This window comes from Alligator sinensis, unplaced genomic scaffold, assembly GCF_000455745.1.
Source record: "Alligator sinensis unplaced genomic scaffold, ASM45574v1 scaffold969_1, whole genome shotgun sequence".
Lineage (NCBI taxonomy): Eukaryota > Metazoa > Chordata > Crocodylia > Alligatoridae > Alligator > Alligator sinensis.
The window spans coordinates 261,375-280,118 of NW_005842739.1; the positions used below are offsets into that span (position 1 = coordinate 261,375).

Here is an 18,744-nt window from a genome sequence, read left to right on the forward strand (position 1 = left end):
CTGTTGACGGCCAGAGGTTTGAGGCAAGAGGGAGGCAAGGCGAGGATGGAGTAGAGGCCAGAATAGGAAGACCCTAAGGTGGCGAATGGCCAGGGGGTAGGGAAGGACGGAGCCCCGAGATTGCCCGCGGAGGAACGCGTCAGCGGGGGATACCCCAAGGGAAGACCCCCCCACTGAAGACGTCATCAAAGTCGTGGCAGGCGAGTTTTGGGGTCCCCCTTGATACCAGTCGGGGTAAACTCCAGGGTGCATCAGCAAAGCCCGGGTGTGCGAGATCTGGGGCCTGGGCGAAAGCAGCGCGTGATCTCCTGGTCGAGCGGCGGCGGGTACATTAGTCATCAAATTAACTTCTCATAGAGACAGGAATAATTTAATCTTAAATTTTCCTCAGCAGGTCAGTAGGTATCCAGTTAAGATAATACTTGAAACTATTTTATGCTCTTCCTTTGCTTTCAGGGGGTTTGACACTACTGTACATAAGCCTTCCAAGAGTCTAGGGCAATTAGTAGATTGTTCATGTTTTACATAGTGGAGAATTTGAAGGGAAATAAAGGCATCAATTAAAATACACATTGCAGACACATAAAACATGGAAATGGCAATTTGCTAGTAAATATCACCTTGATTGCTCCTGTTGAAGTAGGAATAAAATGCAACCACAAATCCTCTCTGCTTCCCACCACCGGGTGCATAAGGAGAACCGGCCACCAGATCAGATCTTCCATCCCCATCAATGTCAGCAGCCAGCAGAGACCAGCCAAGGTTACAGTAGGTATACTGCAAGAGGTGGTATCTCAATCAAATCTTGAAGTAAAAGGCAGCCCTCTAAATCAGATTACTGCTTTATTGCTATATATTGTATTAGGTCTGATGTTTCTTTTAAAGAGTCATTTTGCCTATCCTAGATCAGGCATATTTTTTTAAGGGGAGAGTGTTCTTTACCTAGTCCCCCATCCCACTATTCTGGATTAACTGCATGTGAACATGTAAAATGTGGCCACCCCTCAAATAGACAAATTAGATTCATAAACCAGCATTTCTTTGTATACTGGCCATTTACAACTAGTATCCAAAAACTATTACTTTTTAATTACAGGGTCTGAGTTTGACACTCCTACTCATAGTGAGTAGGATGGGACTCAAAGATAAGGGTAGCAGAAGACAGCAATGTTTCTATGGTCTCCCCAATAATGGAAGCTCCAGAGTAGCAGTGCAGATAAACTATCCTTGCCCACCCTCCAACTAAACTTTGGAATACTGGCCCAAAGTGGGCAGTAAGAGTAAAATTAAATAACTGGCCCTAAAAAAATTGAAGGGATAACTTATTTTAGCAGCACCCTCACAAACAAGACTCTAATAGAGACAATAACTGTCAATACTTTCTTTTTTTACATTAATGGTGTCATGTTTCTCTTCTATTGCAGCAGACAGCTGAGGGCCCCAAGTAATTCAAATCTGACTGTTTTTTCTCATAGGTATCCTCCGGAGATTAGCCTGTCAAAGTATGACCACTTGAAAAGGAGCAGTTATGGTACAGTAATCTATCCCTTCCTTTCTGTTTCTGTGCTCAAGGATTGCCCTTCTTACTGGTAAACATACCTGGCAAGTTATGGTGATGTTGGGCCAAGATGAGAAGCCTTTTCCTTCAGTTCCAAAATATATATACACGGCACCCTATACAGTAAAAAAAAGCCAACGCTTTGTGAGAACTTATATACAAAGGTCCGGTATGAACTTTAAAGACAATATAAATTAACAAAGCAATGAACACTGTAAGGACCATTAATAAAAGATTGCATTTCTTCTTACAGATTTCACAGCATGTCATCTCTTCTTCCCCAAACTTAAAAATAAAACGTAATACAGGCAGTCCTTGGCTTTACGACACAATTGGTTCATGGAAGCCATGTCTTAAGTCAGAACATTGTAACTTGAAACCAATTTTCCGAAATGTTATAAATGGGGGATTGGTTCCTGAACCAAGGCCCGATATCCTATTTTCACCAAAAATAACCCCGAATTTTGTACAGTACTCAATCAATTATAGACAAGTAATACAGCTACATTTATTTATTTTATAATGTACTGGGACTTATCTTTTTTCAATACAGGTAGTGCTGTACTGTATCACATTTTTTTTAAATTTGCAAGCCTACATAGGCTATAGTGTGATAGTCTATAGTCAGTCAAATCTGAAAATCTGAACTGAGGTTTGGTAAGGTAATACAGGCAACCCCCGCTTAGCCCTCTTAATTGGTTCCTGAAAAACCGAGCATTAAGCAAAACGAGTGTTAAGCAAAACAAAGTATTTGATGACCCAAGATGGCAACCACAATTGTTTTTAATGACCCAAGATGGCAACCACGAGCGTTATAACGAAACTCGCTGAACACTAAGTGAAATCAGGTGTCAATTTCAAATGAACGTTACAGCAAAATAGCGCTAAGTGAAACAGCAGAAAGCTGGGGTTGCCTGTATTCACGATCCAAGCCCACAGTAAAATCTGTATGTGTAGCAGCCATGACAAATATACTAGTGGCAAGTGAAGTTGGCCTTCAGTCAAAAAGTCATCAGTTTGATGTGCTCAGACACACCAATGATACTTTTATATTATATTGTGTATATGGTGTGAGTGCCTGTTATAGCACAGGACTGGACTCAGTGACCCAGGAAGTTGCTTTCAGCATGTTATTAAATAAATAAATGCAGTGAATATGTAAGGATTTTATGAAGTCTTACCTGTTCATCATCTCAGTGCTGCTATGTTGTGGTCTAATTTGGAGCCCTTGTGATTATAGAAATGTATATGCAAAGAGCTGCCCATCCAACTAATCAGTATACCTGAGGATTATCACCTACATTTACAATGCAAGGCGCAAATGAGACTCACTGGTGAAATGCTGCCTGCCTTATTCGCTCTGAAGGATACCAAAAGTTCTCACTCTAATGCTATTGCTCAGGGTAAAAAAAAGAACAGATTCTTTTAAATAAATGGGTTCTTACTTTGTAAGTGAGAAGCTGTGACCCCACAGAGGGTGCGCCCACCGCAAGATCGGGAACTCCATCCTCATTGAAGTCCAGCACTGATACAGCAGAACCAAACCTGCCTGAAGGCTGAAAAATCATGCAGCTGAATTAGCAGATTGTCATGTGTAGATGTACCAATACACAAAGTGGGGACTTGTGGTAGTGGACTGTTTTGCTTTGAGACTGTAGGAGAATTACAGCATAAGGTACTAGGTCTCAGCTGTTTGGTCCAATTTTGTATGACACTCCTGAGCAAGCTCCTCAAGTCTCATTTACCACTGATGATGTTTAGGATACTTACTGTCCCTATGTCTGTACACTCACAAAATGGTTGATAAAAGAACCGCTGCGACTCCTCCCATATCTTACAAACATATGAATTAGAAACAATTCTATTTAACAAGGTACATACTGGTATGTCCTATGCATCTCTTCCACTGATTAATAAAAGACATTTACAATACAGCATGACTTCTATTGCAAATTAAATTACTCTTTATTCCTAGTTATCTGGTTCAGCTGCTCACTCTCAGTTCAACATCACCATCCTGTCACCATTTTCACAGAAACATTTGGCAAGTTAGGTTCTCAATTTAAAAAGTGCTAATGGGAACCAGTTAACAGGCTCGTGTCACCAAAGGAGTTTGGGGATTGAATGTAGAGGGGGATTAGCATTTCTTTAAATCAAAGGAACTAAAGCTACCTGTGAATTCCTATTCGGTTCTGCATCTTGTGGTGATACTAATCTATAAGGAGTATTTTTTTCTTTATAGGTAGGTGAGAGATTCCTTGTCAATCATAAACATCTATGGCACTCTCAAAATGCAGGCCTCAGCATTAGAAGAATAGACACTGTGCCCTCCAAATTCACATTCAGAGCATAAATAGTTCTGCTGCATATAAAAAAGTAGTAAAGGGCAGTTTTCAACACAGAGATGCAATGGTCACAGTTAGTCATATACTAACTGTATGATATCACACAGAGTGGACTTCATGTCAGTCTCATAGAAAAGTACCAGTGTTAATTTGTTTGGTGGAAGAATAAAGTAAACCTTTAAGAATAAAGTACATCTTTATTTAAATCGCAAGAATAATAAAAGCAAGGATAGTTTTTCTTTAAATCGACACAGCATCCTGTTGAATAGGAGAGACATTTCAGAAACCGTAACTAGGACCTACCCAAATTGAAGAGGCAGGCAGCCAGTTTCACAGGCAGATCACAAGACTGGCTGTCATTTTCACAAGCTTATTGCGATGGATCTCCTATGCCTCTGATTGGCTGAAGGGCCCGAGTGGCCCCACACCCTCACCACTGATTGGTTGAGAGGGATGTCAGTTGTACAGGCCCCACCCTCACTGCTGATTGGCCAAAGGAGCTGTCTGTCATGTGGCCCTGCCCCTGGCTGCTGATTGGTGGAGAGGGGCAGGGCTGCAGCCCTCTCAAACAATCAGCAGTGAGGGGCAAGAAGAGCCATCCTGGCTGCTCCCCTTCGTGCAGGCAGCCCCCCTCCCTCCTTTCTCCTCAGCAGGCTGTGTGGCTGGGCTGCAGCAGTCAAGAGGACAGTTGGCTCCCACTGGAGAGCCAGCATTTTATTTTTCGTTTGGTTTGGGTTTTTTTGAGGATTTCACAGAAATTGCCCAATTTTACAGATGATGCCCAATTTTGCAATTTCCACAAAATCCGCAAAATTGCAAACTGAGTAGGTCCCTAACCATAACTATGCATAACTTGCATAAGAAGTCAATGGACTTGGTAATCAACCAAAGCATCTGATCACAAAATACAAGTCCAAAAAGTTTCAAACAACAAGTGTCTTAACTTCTTACCTGATGACCCTCCAGCACTTGGTCTGCTTTCTTGTTCAGGTTCATATTTACTGGAGGCAAACCTGATTGTTTACTGTAAATTATGTACACCCGTCCTATCTGCACCCAGCCCAATCTGCTGTATCCTGGTGCTCCAACCACTAGATCCTCATATCCATCCTGGTTTAAATCAGCTGAGGTCATTGCCCTGTTTGCCAATAAGAACATGGTACCAGTTACCCTTCTGCCAGAACCTTCAGCAAACAGCAATATTCACATTTCAAGGTCAACAGATCACCTTTCTGCACAATGTATCCCTGTGACTTTATACGCCATTTTTTCAAGTTATATATATTTTCTTGAAAGTGACAGCTATTCTCTTGAGCAAAACAAATCAGCCTCTGAGGGTCAATTTCCATTAATTTGGCTGTGATACTCAGGGAGATCTGTGATCATCAGAAACTGCTTTTCTATTTATTGACTTGTAGCACTTCCACATCACCAAGCAGCAACTAAGGAAAGGAGCATGAAAAGCTGCTGTTTTCATCTGCCATGGAAATACACAAGATAAAAATGGGTGTTATTCTAGGTCAAGTTCTAATCTATTCATGGGACTTGGTAAAGTCACAGAAACAATGACCTCAGTTGCTTGATGGAGCTTCTAGAATGCAAGTGGTCAGATAAAGATAGATTTCGAATTACGGGGGCACTCGGGGGGGCTGAGCCCCCCATAAGAGACAGGAGACCCCCTGTAAGATTTGAAAATCATAACCTGGGGGAGTCTCTGATTTTGTTAGGGGATTGTGATGGGCAGCTCAATTTTTTTTGCAGACCCCCCAGGTTATGATTTTCAAATCTTAAGAAAAGTCAAGTTGTAATTCAAATCCTGGGGAAAGAGCAAACAGGCATTTATTTGACAAGTTAATTTAGTAGCTGTAAAGGTGGCAGTTAGCATCCCTGGAAAATTAAGTCATTGTTTTTCCATCCAGAGCAGATATAGCAAAAAGAACAGCAGCACAAGTGTGTTCCATTTCACTTCCATTATGTATCTGACACAATCAAGATAGATCCTCTCCTGGAGAGGAGAGCGGGTAGACATTGCTCTCCACACAGATTCAATCCAATGTCTACAAAGGCTGCTATGGTGAATGCCAATTAGCATCATCAGCAATTGAACTGAGATAACCAATCCATTCTTTACAAGCTGTCAAATGGTGATGAGATAGTAACTATGGTCCCAGGCCAGCCATGGTGTTCAGAACCAGACTGAAAACTGGATTCAATTTTTCCTGATTTTTGAGTAGGAGCAGATTCTCACTACCTTTGTTCATTCTACAGAGGCTAACCATAAAGTTCTCTTTTACACCTAACCATTTCCCAAATACTGTCTTTATCTGGTATCAAGTTATTGGTTTAAATCAAACTTTAATAATGACCCTATCAGTACTGATACAGCCAAAGCCAAAAGTCTTCATATCTCAATGCACTTCAGCAGTGCCCAGCCAAAACATACTATTCAGCTGGTACTTACACTACCGGTTAATTTTGCCTATAATGCTACATTTAAACTCTCTCCAAAGAACAAAGATTTAATACTTCAATTGTTCCACAAAATAGTCACATAAGGAAGAGATGGAGAGGAGAAAGAAAATGGTACCAACCATCCAAGCCTGGCATAAGGTGATTTTAGGAAGTAGGAGGCTGTGGGTTTGGTGACATGGTTAGAGGCATGTTGATGTGTGACTGCTAGCACTTTTTGGACATTTGTTGCAAAAGCTCCATTTATAAAATGGAGGGAATTCTGAAAGAAAGAAATTGTTACAAAAGATATGGAGCTATAAAATACAGAAGCATGTGCACATATACATACAAAGTGTATTTCCCGTACTTGTATATATTTTAAGCCAATAACAATCTGGTCCATAGCTCAGTCATGTCAATGCAATCATAACACAGACTTCAGTGGACTTTGGGTTAGACCCTAACAGGTCGGCAGACATTCAATTAATGGTGCAATTGGATCTAATCCCCAATCCCAATAATCATGCCTCCTGCCATGCCAATGCTGACAATTAACATAACTTGGCAATCCCCATGCCTGGCAACATTTCCTGCCTTTCCCTGCAGCCCCCAATGGGGGCTGCATGGTAAAGCACTTTAAAATACCTTGTACTTCGAAGGCAAAGCACTTTAGACATCCCCTTACTAGGGACCCCAGTATCAGGGAGAGGCTCCCTGATCCCAGAGTCCCCATGTGCCAGGACCTGTAAAAAATGCTCCACGCCGACTGTCAACCTCAGCATGGGCATGCTACATTCAAATTATAGTACCAAACAAATGAGTCACAAAGATGTTCCACATATTTTGTGGAACATCTTTGTGACTGGTTTGCCAGTTTATGGTACCATTAATCAGCTGCTAGCATGCAACACTGTTACTAGCTAGATGTAATTAACATATTAATCACATTTTAAATGTAGTATGTGCTGGGGGCCCAGTATTACTTCTGATAGAGGTAGAAACTTGACCCAGAGCATAACTGGTCAATCATTCACTATTGTCCTTTGGGTAAGCTGTCTTGACACCTGAGGATGAATAGCTTATGCTGTGAAAAATGAGTGCTAAGATATACAGTCCCATTTTTATATTGCAAAATACACTCACCATATTGCACCATATACACTCGTTTATATTGCAAAATACTCTCACTGTCACCTCACCATAAAGAGCAAAATATACATTACTTTCATTTTTAATATGTCCCAATAAATACAGATAAAATAATGGTTGTTTACACCTTTCCAGTAGAAACTCTGCCCCATTCTATAGACTAAGGAACTGCAACCATTTATGGCAGAGAAAAAATTTGTACATCTATCTGCTTTTCACTAGTTACCTAGAAAGACTTACTGTTGCCCAAGTTTGCCTGAAATAAACTCCTCTCTCAGTATAGTTTATATTCTTATCAACTTGTTTTGCAAGTGAAGATGTCATGTTCTCTTGGTGTTCATTTTTGGACTGTTTAATTCTGTTGAGATAAAGAGGCAGTAACAGATTGACATTTTCCTGAAGGGACCTTAACGTAAATACCCTTAAATGCAATTTAATGAATGGTTTGGATATTTTATGCCAGGTCAATATATAATAGAAGTAAAAACTCATGCTATATCCTGTATTAATAGTAATCTCTATATAATAAAATATTTTCCTGACTGTACATCTGTTTTGATGTATTATATGTTATCACTTTGCACACACTTCTCAAATATTCTCCACTTCCCTTGAATTTCAGCTTTCTCAAACTAGTAAATCTGAGGAAGTAATTAGTTTCTCAACATTAATATTTTACTGTTTTCCTATAGATAATTAGGTATGTACCTTGGCAACATATTGGACTAAATTCTGCTTTGATTCACATTCTTTGCAACCCAATGGACTTCAATAGAATATTAGGTAAAGATACATATAGCATATCTGAAGGCAAGAGTTTCTAGGATTCAAAACAGTCAAAGGTAGTTTTCACTAGTTTGAAATAGGCTATAAGAAAGTGATAGAATTAAAGTAGGGACTCCTCTAGAATGTGAAATGTATAACCATATCTAGCTCCAGTCTCCAGTCTTTTTTAGTTTCTGCATAGCATATTGTTTGTTTTTTAGTGAAAGTGAAAATGTTGTTAGGCTCAAATCGGAAGTGCTCTGAGGCAAGTCCTCTACCCCTGCCATCCTGCCTCCTCTCTATTTTTCTCACCACTTCTGTTTGCTGGCACTCTTCCACATCTCTGCCAATTTGCTTTTCTGTTACCCTCCTGTTTGTTATCTCTCCCCAATCTGTTGTGATATGGCCACACACTATTGCATTGTTCCAGCAGGGATGAGATGCAAAGTGTGAACTGAAAATAACAGCATACCAAAAGCTTCAGATATTTAGGCTGAGAAAAGTAATTTCCTATTTATATTGAAAGCATGGTTGTGGTTTTAAATTATTAATCCTGGGAGCCATATGATGGATAAAATAATAAATTCCTAGGATAAGAGTATGCCTAGACTAGACTGTAGTCTTTAGAGAAGAAGCTAAATCCTTATGATCAAAGCTTGACTAACTCTTATCTCCCTGATACAATAGATATGATTTGCTGCAATTTCAGTTCAGTGAGAATTATATTTACTGGTAATACAGAGATCACAGAAGGAGGAAGCCAGCCATTGAACAGGTGTGAGGGGGACCACCTGTACCTCTTGTGTTCCATAGAATTGGTTTCATGCTAGTTCATGTAGACAAGCACAGAAGAGCTTCTTTGTGTTAACCAAGAAGGGGGTAGGTATGCGATTATACTTACCTGTAGCTCTGTCTGTGCCTCCTGTTGCAGTCTATGAATAGCGGGTTCTCAGGCATGAAGCAGCCACTGATGAAATATTCAAAACAAAATATGTCTTCTGAATATTTATTTAATAGAAGTTAAACTAAGAGGAACTTTCATCCCTTCTGATTCTTCTGGTACAAGACATAATCTCTCTCCAAAGTCAAAGCTCATTCAAAATTAGGTCATCATTATAATCCTTAGAAAGTCCTTTGATATTTGTTTTAATACACTACTGAAGTATTTAGAATCCATAGATTTAGAATGTCAAATGTTTTTACCTAAGAGGCAAAATTTCTTACGGTGAGATCTTTTACTGGACCAACTGCCTAAGAAATCCTTGCCTCTGGGATAATTTCTGGACCATCATGGCTACAATATCACGCTTACACTACCATAATATCTTATTATATAACTATTATATGCAACTCAATGTCACACTAATGTCCTGCTAATCCTATTAGAGTATTTTTAAATAATGTGACATTTTTGGAACATAAACACAGGTATGGATTCAGGGAGGTACAGTGATGCAGTCATCCCCTTCCCCTGTCAAAAGCTCCAATCTCAGCTGGCAGATGCATATGCAATGAGCTTGCTGCCACCACTGCACCACCTTTGCAAATTCTGGATCTTCTACAGATAGAACAGAGCAGCTTATGTCATATGCAATATCACTTATTTTCCAATATAGCTGCAGTAAAATTACCCATTTAGCCACTACTCCATAGCTGGGATTACGAAGTGCACAGGACTATGGTTAAATCCTTACATTATACTGGTAAAAGAAAAGTTTTCTATAAAAGTAGTAGCAGCTAAATACAAGCTTGACTTTGCATTTTTTTAAAGTCTTGGGGGTCATTTCAATTCTTGCTTCAACTCACTGATCATCTGCAGCAGGAGCTGGATTGGGCCACTAGTCTGATTAAAATAGGTGGGGCTATTTGTATAAGTAAAAACTTCAAATTCTGACTAATTCTGGGACAGAACCCATTTCTACATGAACAATTAGACACATCAGAACTTCAGGATCATACTTCTGCAAAGAAACTCATCTGCCCATGCCATAGGTTTGCAGTCCATCATAGTATAGACAGGCAAAAACACCATCTCACCTAGTCCCAGCTTCTAACATATGGCTTGTTAGCTGAAAAATGTTATTTGACCAAAATGCCATGTCATCCATTCCTCCAAGGAAATACTCATGGAACTTCTCTACCAAAAACGGAGATTTGCCAGCATATGTTGGGAAGAGCTAACAGACAAAAGAAACATTCAATGAGAGGGATCAGTGGGTACGTCTACACATGCATTTACTGTGCGTTAAATTTACTGTGCAGTAAGAGGATTTAGGCCAGTTTCTACATGTTCAGGCATTAAAGCTCAATAATGTTGTGTGTGAACCAACTTGGGACTAAAGTTAGTCCCAAGTCTATCCACACACACAGTGTTACTGTGCAGTAAGGCATCGACACATGTGTTACTGCACAGTAACTAACTGCATGATGCAGGTATCAAATTTATGTTCAGGTTGGCATAAGTCACCATATTTACTGCACAGTACAGGCGCACACATGTAGACACCTCCCATACTGCACAGTAATTTTTGGTTACTATATTAACAGTCAGCAGTAATTTTGGTTACTGCGCAGTAAATGTGCATGTGTAGACAAGCCCACTGTGTCTCAACGTTAATATTTTATTGTAGGCTGCAAGGTAATTACCTTAGCAACAGCAAGTTTTTCTCCATATCTGCAAAAAAAAAAGAAAAAGAAAGATTTTTCTCAGATAAAAGTGTTTCATGAAGAAATATGATTTAAATAACCCAAATCAAAACCCCTGTCATCCTTTGTACATAATACACTAGTATACACAGCAGATGTTAAGGAAGCCAACATTGAGAGATTTCCTTGGTGACTGTTAATGCAGCATAAAAAGATATGTAATATCAGAAGCAGTGGTTTTACTTTATTATGCGTTTCCCCCGGTGGGCTGCAACTCCTCAGCACTGTTAGTAAATAACTGACTTAGAAAACAGTTATCGCCACCCTCAAGATTTTAAAAAGTAGATATTAACAGAGTTTAGTTACTTTTAATTCAAAGGTCCATTTTCTTCCTTATTGCTAATTCATGTTAAGGCAGAGTCTTCATTGTATGCATAAATGTAATTACTGTGATGCCCAGAGAATGATCCAAATTCGTATTACATCCTGAACCAAAACCAGGGGTTTGTATTGGTCTCAGCTCTAATGCAGATACATCGTTTCAGCAGTTTACAATAAAAATCATTATACTTTTCCTCCTTATGTTTTGTGAATAGAAGTTCAAAACTCAGTCAGACTTACAATTCAAGAAACTGCAGATAAGTGCAGTCAATAATTGTGCCTTCAGTTACAACTTTTTCACCATAAAATTCCTGGTAGATGGCTATTAGGTCTTTGACAGGTATATACCTAAAAGCAAGACAGGGATATTATAATGAGAGTTTCCTATTTAATTTAGTAAAACAATCAATTTTGTATAAATAGAAACTGCATAATAGTGCTTTACATTATCAAAGTACATGGGAATAGTAGGATTCAAAATAATGAAGTTCAGCATAGTAGGGTTTTAACTTGCTGTCTGTATATGTGGCAAGGGGACACAATCCACCTTCTCAAACCCAGAACCAGCCCACAAGGTTGCTGTGTAATTCTTTCACAGCCATTACTGGTAGAATGTCATACTTCCTTCACAGGTTTCTTGACCAGTACAGTTGTACAGTCTTAAATTGTGCCCTCCACTCTAACCTTGTTCTCAGTCTATTCCTTGCCTTCTGGGATTAGCTTATTCAGAACTTGTACAGGCATTATATTCTATCATCTGCACAGCCCTATGACATGGCTTAAATGGTGAGCTGAAACTTCAGCCGACTTAAAGAGAATTAGACTAAAAAAAGCAGGAAGCATTTTTACATGCATATCATAAGTGACAAGAAAGACATCCAAAAAAATCTAAAACAGCATCAAAATAATCAGTTTTAAAGCTGATGTATTACTTATGATTCACAGTGCAGTGTTCTTTTTTTTTAAGGGAGCTTCCTTTTGCTATTATTTTCAGAGTTTGATTTCATAGATTTCATAGACATTAGGGCTGGAAGGAACCTCAGAAGATCATCGAGTTCAGCCCCCTGCCCCAGGGGTAGGAAGTCAGCAGGGATCATAGGATCCCAGCAAGATAAACATCCAGATGTCTTTTGAAGGCATTCAGAGTAGGTGCTTGAACTACCTCCGGTGGCAATCTATTCCAAACCTTGGGGGCTTGGACAGTAAAGAAGTTCTTCCTTATGTCCAGACCGAAAAGGTCTTGGAGGGGTTTGTAACGGTTCAACCTTGTCATCCCTTGGAGCACTCTGGTGAACAGGCGTTCCCCCAGATCCTGGTAAGCACCTCTGATGAACTTATATGTGGCCACCAGATCACCCCTGAGCCTGCGCTTTTCCAGGCTGAATAGCCCCATGGCTCTCAGCCTCTCTTCATAAGGTCTGCTTTCCTGATCTCTGATAATGTGCATGGCTGTTCTCTGCACCCTCTCAAGCTTCTTCACATCCTTTTTGAATTGTGGAGCCCAAAACTGGACTCAATACTCCAGCTGCAGCCTCACTGAGGCCAAGTACAATGGGAGGATGACGTCCTGGGATTTACTTGAGAAGCATCTGTGGATGTAAGGAAGTGTTTTGCTTGCTTTACTAGCCACAGTATCAAATTGCAACCTCATGTTCATCTTGTGGTCAATCATGAACCCCCAAGTCCCTTTCGTCTGTAGTGCTAGCCAGCGTAGCACTGCCAAGACTATACGGATGCTGCAGGTTTTTCTTCCCAAGGTGGAGAACCTTGCATTTTTCAGTGTTAAACACCATCAGGTTCCTATCCGCCCATTTCGTGAGCCTATCAAGGTCAGCCTGGATCGCCTTCCTGTCCTCAGGTGTGGACACTTTACCCCAGAGTTTGGTGTCATCAGCAAACTTGACCAGTCCACTTCTGATACCAATGTCCACAGCATTAATGAAGATATTAAATAGTATAGGCCCAAGGACAGAGCCCTGGGGGACCCCACTGGTCACAGGGCACCACGATGATTGATTTCTGTCAACCACCACCCTCTGGGTCTGACCACAGAGCCAATTCCCCAGCCAGTGGATCATGGTGTGGCCAAGGCCGCAGTTAGCCACTTCTACTAAGAGGTGATCATGGGATACCAGATCAAAGCCTTTTTTAAAGTCAAGATATACAACATCAATCTCTTCTCCTTTGTCCAGGTGAAAGGTCACCTGGTCATAGAAGGAAATGAGATTGGTCAAGCAAGACCTACCCACAGCACACCCATGCTGGCTATCCCTCAGGATGTTGCCATCGGCCAGTCTGTTAAAAATGGTCTCTTTGATAATCTTTTCTAAGACCTTCCCTGGGATAGAGGTCAGGCTGATGGGCCTATAGTTTGATGGATCCACTTTCCTCCCTTTCTTGAAGATAGGCACCACATTGGCCTTCTTCCAATCATCAGGTACTTCACCAGGAGTTCTCGAAGATCCGTGCCAGGGGCTGAGCTATGATGCTAGCTAGCTCCTTGAGTACCCTGTGGTATAAACTGTCAGGGCTGGCTGACTTGAAGGTATCCAGCCTCTCAAGGTGTTCCTTCATGAGGTCAGCATTGATGGAGGGTAAGGAATCCCCCTCACCCAGGCCTCCCTGTCCCATAGTGGTCAGGGGTGTCCCATAGGACTGCTGAAAGACCGATGCAAAGTACCCATTTAACAAGTTGGCTTTTTCCTGGGTGTCGGTTGTCAGTTGTCCCATCTGGTTTAGCAGGGGTCCAGCATTGCTCTTGCTTTTCCTCCAGCTCCCCACATATCTAAAAAAGGACTTTTTATTGCCCTTGATATTTGTAGCTAGTTGGAGTTCCATCACAGCCTTGGCTTTCCTGGTTTGCTCCCTGCAGGTCCGGACCAGAGCGGAGTACTCCTCATTGGCAGTGGTTCCAGTCCTCCATCCTTCATAGGTCTTTCTTTTTAGGTGCAGGAGTTCCGCTAGTTCCCTGGAGAGCCAAGGGGGCTGCTGTGCCCTTTTGCTGCCTTTCCTCTGAGATGGGATAGACTTTGCTTGCACTTCCAGGATCACTCCCTTGAGGAGCAACCACTTGTCCTGAACTCCCCTCTCCTTTGGGTTGTGGCCCTTTAGGGCCTCCCCGACAAGCCTCCTGAGTTAGTCAAAGTCAGCTTTCCTAAAGTCGAGGACTTCTGTATTACTGACTGACTTGCCAACTTTACGGTGGATGGCGAAGGTGATCAGCTCATGGTCACTGTCACCCAGCTTCCCTTCGATCATTAGGTCGCTGATTAGGTCATCTCCCATTGCCAGAACCAGGTTGAGCAGCGCTTTACCTCTCATCAGCCTGTTGACTTCTTGCATCAGATAGAGCTCATCCACACACAAGAGAAAGCTTTGCAACCGTTTGGATTTGGCTCAGTGCTCTTCCCACAAGATGTCTGGGTAGCTGAAATCTCCCATGACAACCGTGCACCAGGAACGTGCGGCCTCAGCCAATTCCCTGGCGAACTCCTGGTCAAGCTCTTGATCCTGGGTTGGAGGTCTGTAGTAGACTCCCACCATTGTGTCCTCTGTGACATGTTCCCCATGAATTTTAACCCAGAGGGTCTCTAGTCATCCACCCTAGGCACCAATGTCAGCTTGCAGGGACGCATAGCTTTCCTTGATACAGAGAGCTACACCACCACCCCTTTTGTCCACTCAATCTCTCCTGTACAGGGTATAGTCATCTATACCTGTGGTCCAGTCATGGGTGGAGTCCCACCAGGTCTCCGTTAGCCCTATGACATCGTAGTTATTTGTGTTAAGCATGAGGACAAGTTCCTCCTGTTTATTCCCAAGCTCCTGGCATTTGTGTACAAGCAGGCAAATGTCCCTTTGTGGGCCCTTGCCTTGCTCGCAGCTCACTCCAGGGCTGGGGCAGGGGTGGGTTCCCTTAAATGTCTTGGCCTGCTGGCTTTGCAAGGTTTGCTCAGCTACCATCCATCTCCCAGGGGAGAAGGGCCTGGCAGTAGGAGTCGATCTCCTGCTCACAGTCCCTGATGGCACGCAGTCTCTGGACTGCAGCCTGGAGCTCCCCCAGCCGACACGCCAGAGACCCCGAAAGATAGTAGACCCCACAAGGGGAGGTGGCCATGCTCCCGGGCCCCAGAGCCTGAAAAAGTGACAGGCAGCCCCTGCAGCCAAGTGCCAGAGGCTCTGTCTGCATGGAACACAGAACCATGGGCTCTGTCTGGGTAGAGGCCTCTGAGGTGCTGGGAGGGGGGGTGCACAGACCCTTCCATGGCATGCCACTGGTAGGCCGGTTGCGGCTGGGACTGCCTACCCTAGGAGGATTTAGTAATTTTTCATTTATGGGACAAAAATAATCAATAACCAACTACTTTATAATTCATTGCACAGTGAAAGAAATATAAATACTAACAACTACAGATTTTTATTTCCAGGAAAAAGCTAATAAAGCATCACACTATTATAAAGGAACCAAAGCAAAAATTAAACAGAAGAACCCCTAAATCAGAGACAGCCATTGAGTTATTTAAGAAATTGCTGGGACACTCCAGCAATATATTTTTAAAATATTTTAGTTATAGGTTTCCTATATTACTAGGATAAATAAATATATCTCTCTGCCTCAGTTGTGGATGTATAAAATTAGAATATTTCTTCCTCTTCTCCAATCCTTTATTATGTTTGCCAGGCAGGGATTGCTTCTTGCATATCAATCAGCAAAGGCCTGATCTCATTTGGGGCCTCTTGATTATACAATAAAACAATGTGTTATTAGATTAGAACGTAGTGAAATCATTATCTAAAGCATGTCATATGTGCATAAAAATAGTATGTATTCAAGAAGCTAACACCTACTAAATACATTTATCTTACCAGTCTGCTTCCAGATAACTGAAATCCAGTTCAAACTGGCTCAATACATCTCCTCCTGAGGATGGAGGGAAAAAAATTTCAGTTTTCCTACTTGATAGCAAAAAGCCTCCATTTCTTGTAACAAAAACATACATCAATGAGTACGAGCAGTATTGCATATAACTACATTGTGTGTTAATACCTCTGAATTGCATTTTAGGTGTCTGAGTGTTTCTCACAGAATATGTACTTAGGAGAGAGATGATAATATGCATCCTGAATTTCCAGAACATGATAAAAACATCATGTTATTTAAAGTCAGGGAAGCTACTTAGTCTAACTTTGAAATCCTTCTGCGTCTTTGAATAAGAGTGGTCAAATTCTCTAATATATCTTCTCAGAAGTGCAGACATGATGAAAGGGCAAAGGTAGCTTTATTCAGAATCTAACCAGACAGAACCTGTTGCCAAAAAGAGCCAAAATACCCAATAGAGGGTGGGTCTACACGTGTATTTATGCCATCTTAAATTTACTGCACAGCAAGTTACTGCGCAGTAAGCATGAATAGGCTGGCGTGTACATGTGCAGGTGTTAAAGCGCATTAACACTGTATGTGTGTGTGAACTGACTTGGGACTAAAATTAGTCCCAAGTCAGTACAGACACAGTGTTACTGTGCAGTAAGGTGTCTACACGTCTGTTACTGTGCAAAAACTAACTGGGCGTTAATTTGATACCTGCATGATGCAGGTATTAAATTTATCCTCAAGTCAACATAAACCACCATATTTACTGCACAGTACAGGTGTGCATGTGTAGATGTGAGCTCATACTGCTCCGTAATTTTGGTTACTGTGCGGTAAATGCGCACATGTAGAAGCACCCAGTGTGAAGAACAAAGACTACCTTAGTTTACAACAACTACACTGCTACCCAGAAACTCTATAGTGCTGCATGGAGCCAGTTATTAATCCCACTCTCAGCTACCATGTACACAGCTTCTTTCCCAGAGCTTGCAAGATGGGGAGAGGGGCACAGTGCAAGATCCATGTGGCTCATTTCTTGCTCCTATATAGCATCAGGTCATTGCACATAGGGCCAGACTCACCACCCAAAACTGGACTATGCAATAAATCGGTTATTGCAGAAGGATAGAGACCTCATTGATTTAGAATCAGCAAATATAAATATTACCAAAATCACCAACTTGATGAGCTTCTGAGTATGAGCCATGAAAATCAATCTGTGGGAAATGGAAAAAAATATTTAATGTATAAAATAAATAAGTCTATTTTGCTCACCCTTCATTACAAACAGAAACATAGAAAAAGAGCAATAGTGAAGTGGATAGGCCTAAGATTTGACTAACTATCAGCCTGTAAAACTTAGCATGCAAGTAAATCTTCCAAGGATCAGAGTCCCACTTTTTCCCCCTTATTTAAAAGGCAAGCTATCGATATCAAGATCCACAGTACGATTGATGAAATGTAATGTACACTTACTGCTCCCATGGTCTGTAGAAATCCTTGATCAATGCCCAAGCTATGCCAGTTCACATCTGCCACCATATGGGAGGCAATTCCAAACAAGAAAGCCACCAGTTTCTCCGTAGCCTATACAGCAATAACAATATATAATAACATCCCATAACTACTATTATAGTTATACTGCATAACTACTATATCTTTGCTGTCTTGAAACGTTTCATCCATTTTGTGCATTGAGTCAGGATAAAATTCAGCAATCTTTACTCACTAGGAATTCACACCTGCAAACTGTTCTAGATCCTTGTTGTAAAAAAGTTCTAGAAAGGTGTTTCTACATGTGCATATTAATGCTCATGAAAAAGCAACAGAGCTTATCACTCTGGAGTTTATTGCTCCTGGATGATTGTCTTCACATGTGCCTGGGACCACAGCACGTTGAGCTGGAGCGGAGGAGTCCTGGTGGGCAGGGGGCCCCAGGGTGCTAGCCCAGGGCTGCTCCCCCCTCTGCAGCATGCTGCAGAGGGGCTGGCTGGGGCATGAGGGTGCTTCAGTGCAGGACTAGCCAGCAGGCAGCCCCAACACTGAAGCACTCTCATGCCCCAGTCACCCCCTCCTGTGTCTACATATACACTGCTGCAGGGTTTTTCATTTCACAGCCAGATAGTATTTGTAAATACTATACTACTTGTAAATAAAAGTACTATCCTGTTGCGGTGTAAATTAGTGTAACCCAGGTACACCCAAGGGTGTGCCCTATTCTCAATTGAATGGAATGGGTAGGCAGGAGGGGGTGCTGTGAGAGGGATGTCAGAATTTCAAGCAGATCCCTCTTTCCTCTATAGAGTTAGCCCAAGCCCAAATTCTTAACTATATACAATTTATTAAGTTATAATATACATAAACATAAAACTAATTATCATATACATATATTTACACAGTGAACACTAACCAATAACCAAGGTCAAACCCTAAATAATGCTATTTACAACATCATCATACAACATTTCAATTACAAAATATAAGGCGCAAACATGAACAATCTTAATAACATCTATTCCTTAATATAGTTCCTGACCCATGGCAAGAGATAGTCCTCCTTCCAGTGGGGTCCCTTGAGA

The 18,744-nt window shown here is 41.4% G+C and overlaps 1 protein-coding gene across 3 annotated transcripts in view; it reads right to left on the bottom strand.

The window, feature by feature from the left end:
- GPLD1 (glycosylphosphatidylinositol specific phospholipase D1) overlaps positions 1-18,744 on the bottom strand; it is a 34,240-nt gene that overhangs the window by 7,153 nt on the left and 8,343 nt on the right. For 2 of the 3 annotated variants that reach the window (XM_025216411.1, XM_025216413.1), the window contains 13 exons: positions 17,642-17,752; positions 17,334-17,382; positions 16,162-16,216; positions 11,536-11,643; positions 10,915-10,942; positions 10,306-10,445; positions 9,170-9,235; positions 7,744-7,861; positions 6,495-6,634; positions 4,855-5,041; positions 3,004-3,114; positions 1,600-1,674; positions 621-777 (listed from right to left, as the gene is read on the bottom strand). In XM_025216411.1, coding sequence (XP_025072196.1) covers positions 621-777; positions 1,600-1,674; positions 3,004-3,114; positions 4,855-5,041; positions 6,495-6,634; positions 7,744-7,861; positions 9,170-9,235; positions 10,306-10,445; positions 10,915-10,942; positions 11,536-11,643; positions 16,162-16,216; positions 17,334-17,382; positions 17,642-17,752 — 1,345 coding nt within the window. The remainder of the gene's footprint in view (positions 1-620; positions 778-1,599; positions 1,675-3,003; positions 3,115-4,854; positions 5,042-6,494; positions 6,635-7,743; positions 7,862-9,169; positions 9,236-10,305; positions 10,446-10,914; positions 10,943-11,535; positions 11,644-16,161; positions 16,217-17,333; positions 17,383-17,641; positions 17,753-18,744) is intronic. The other variant, XM_025216412.1, reaches the window with a different exon arrangement.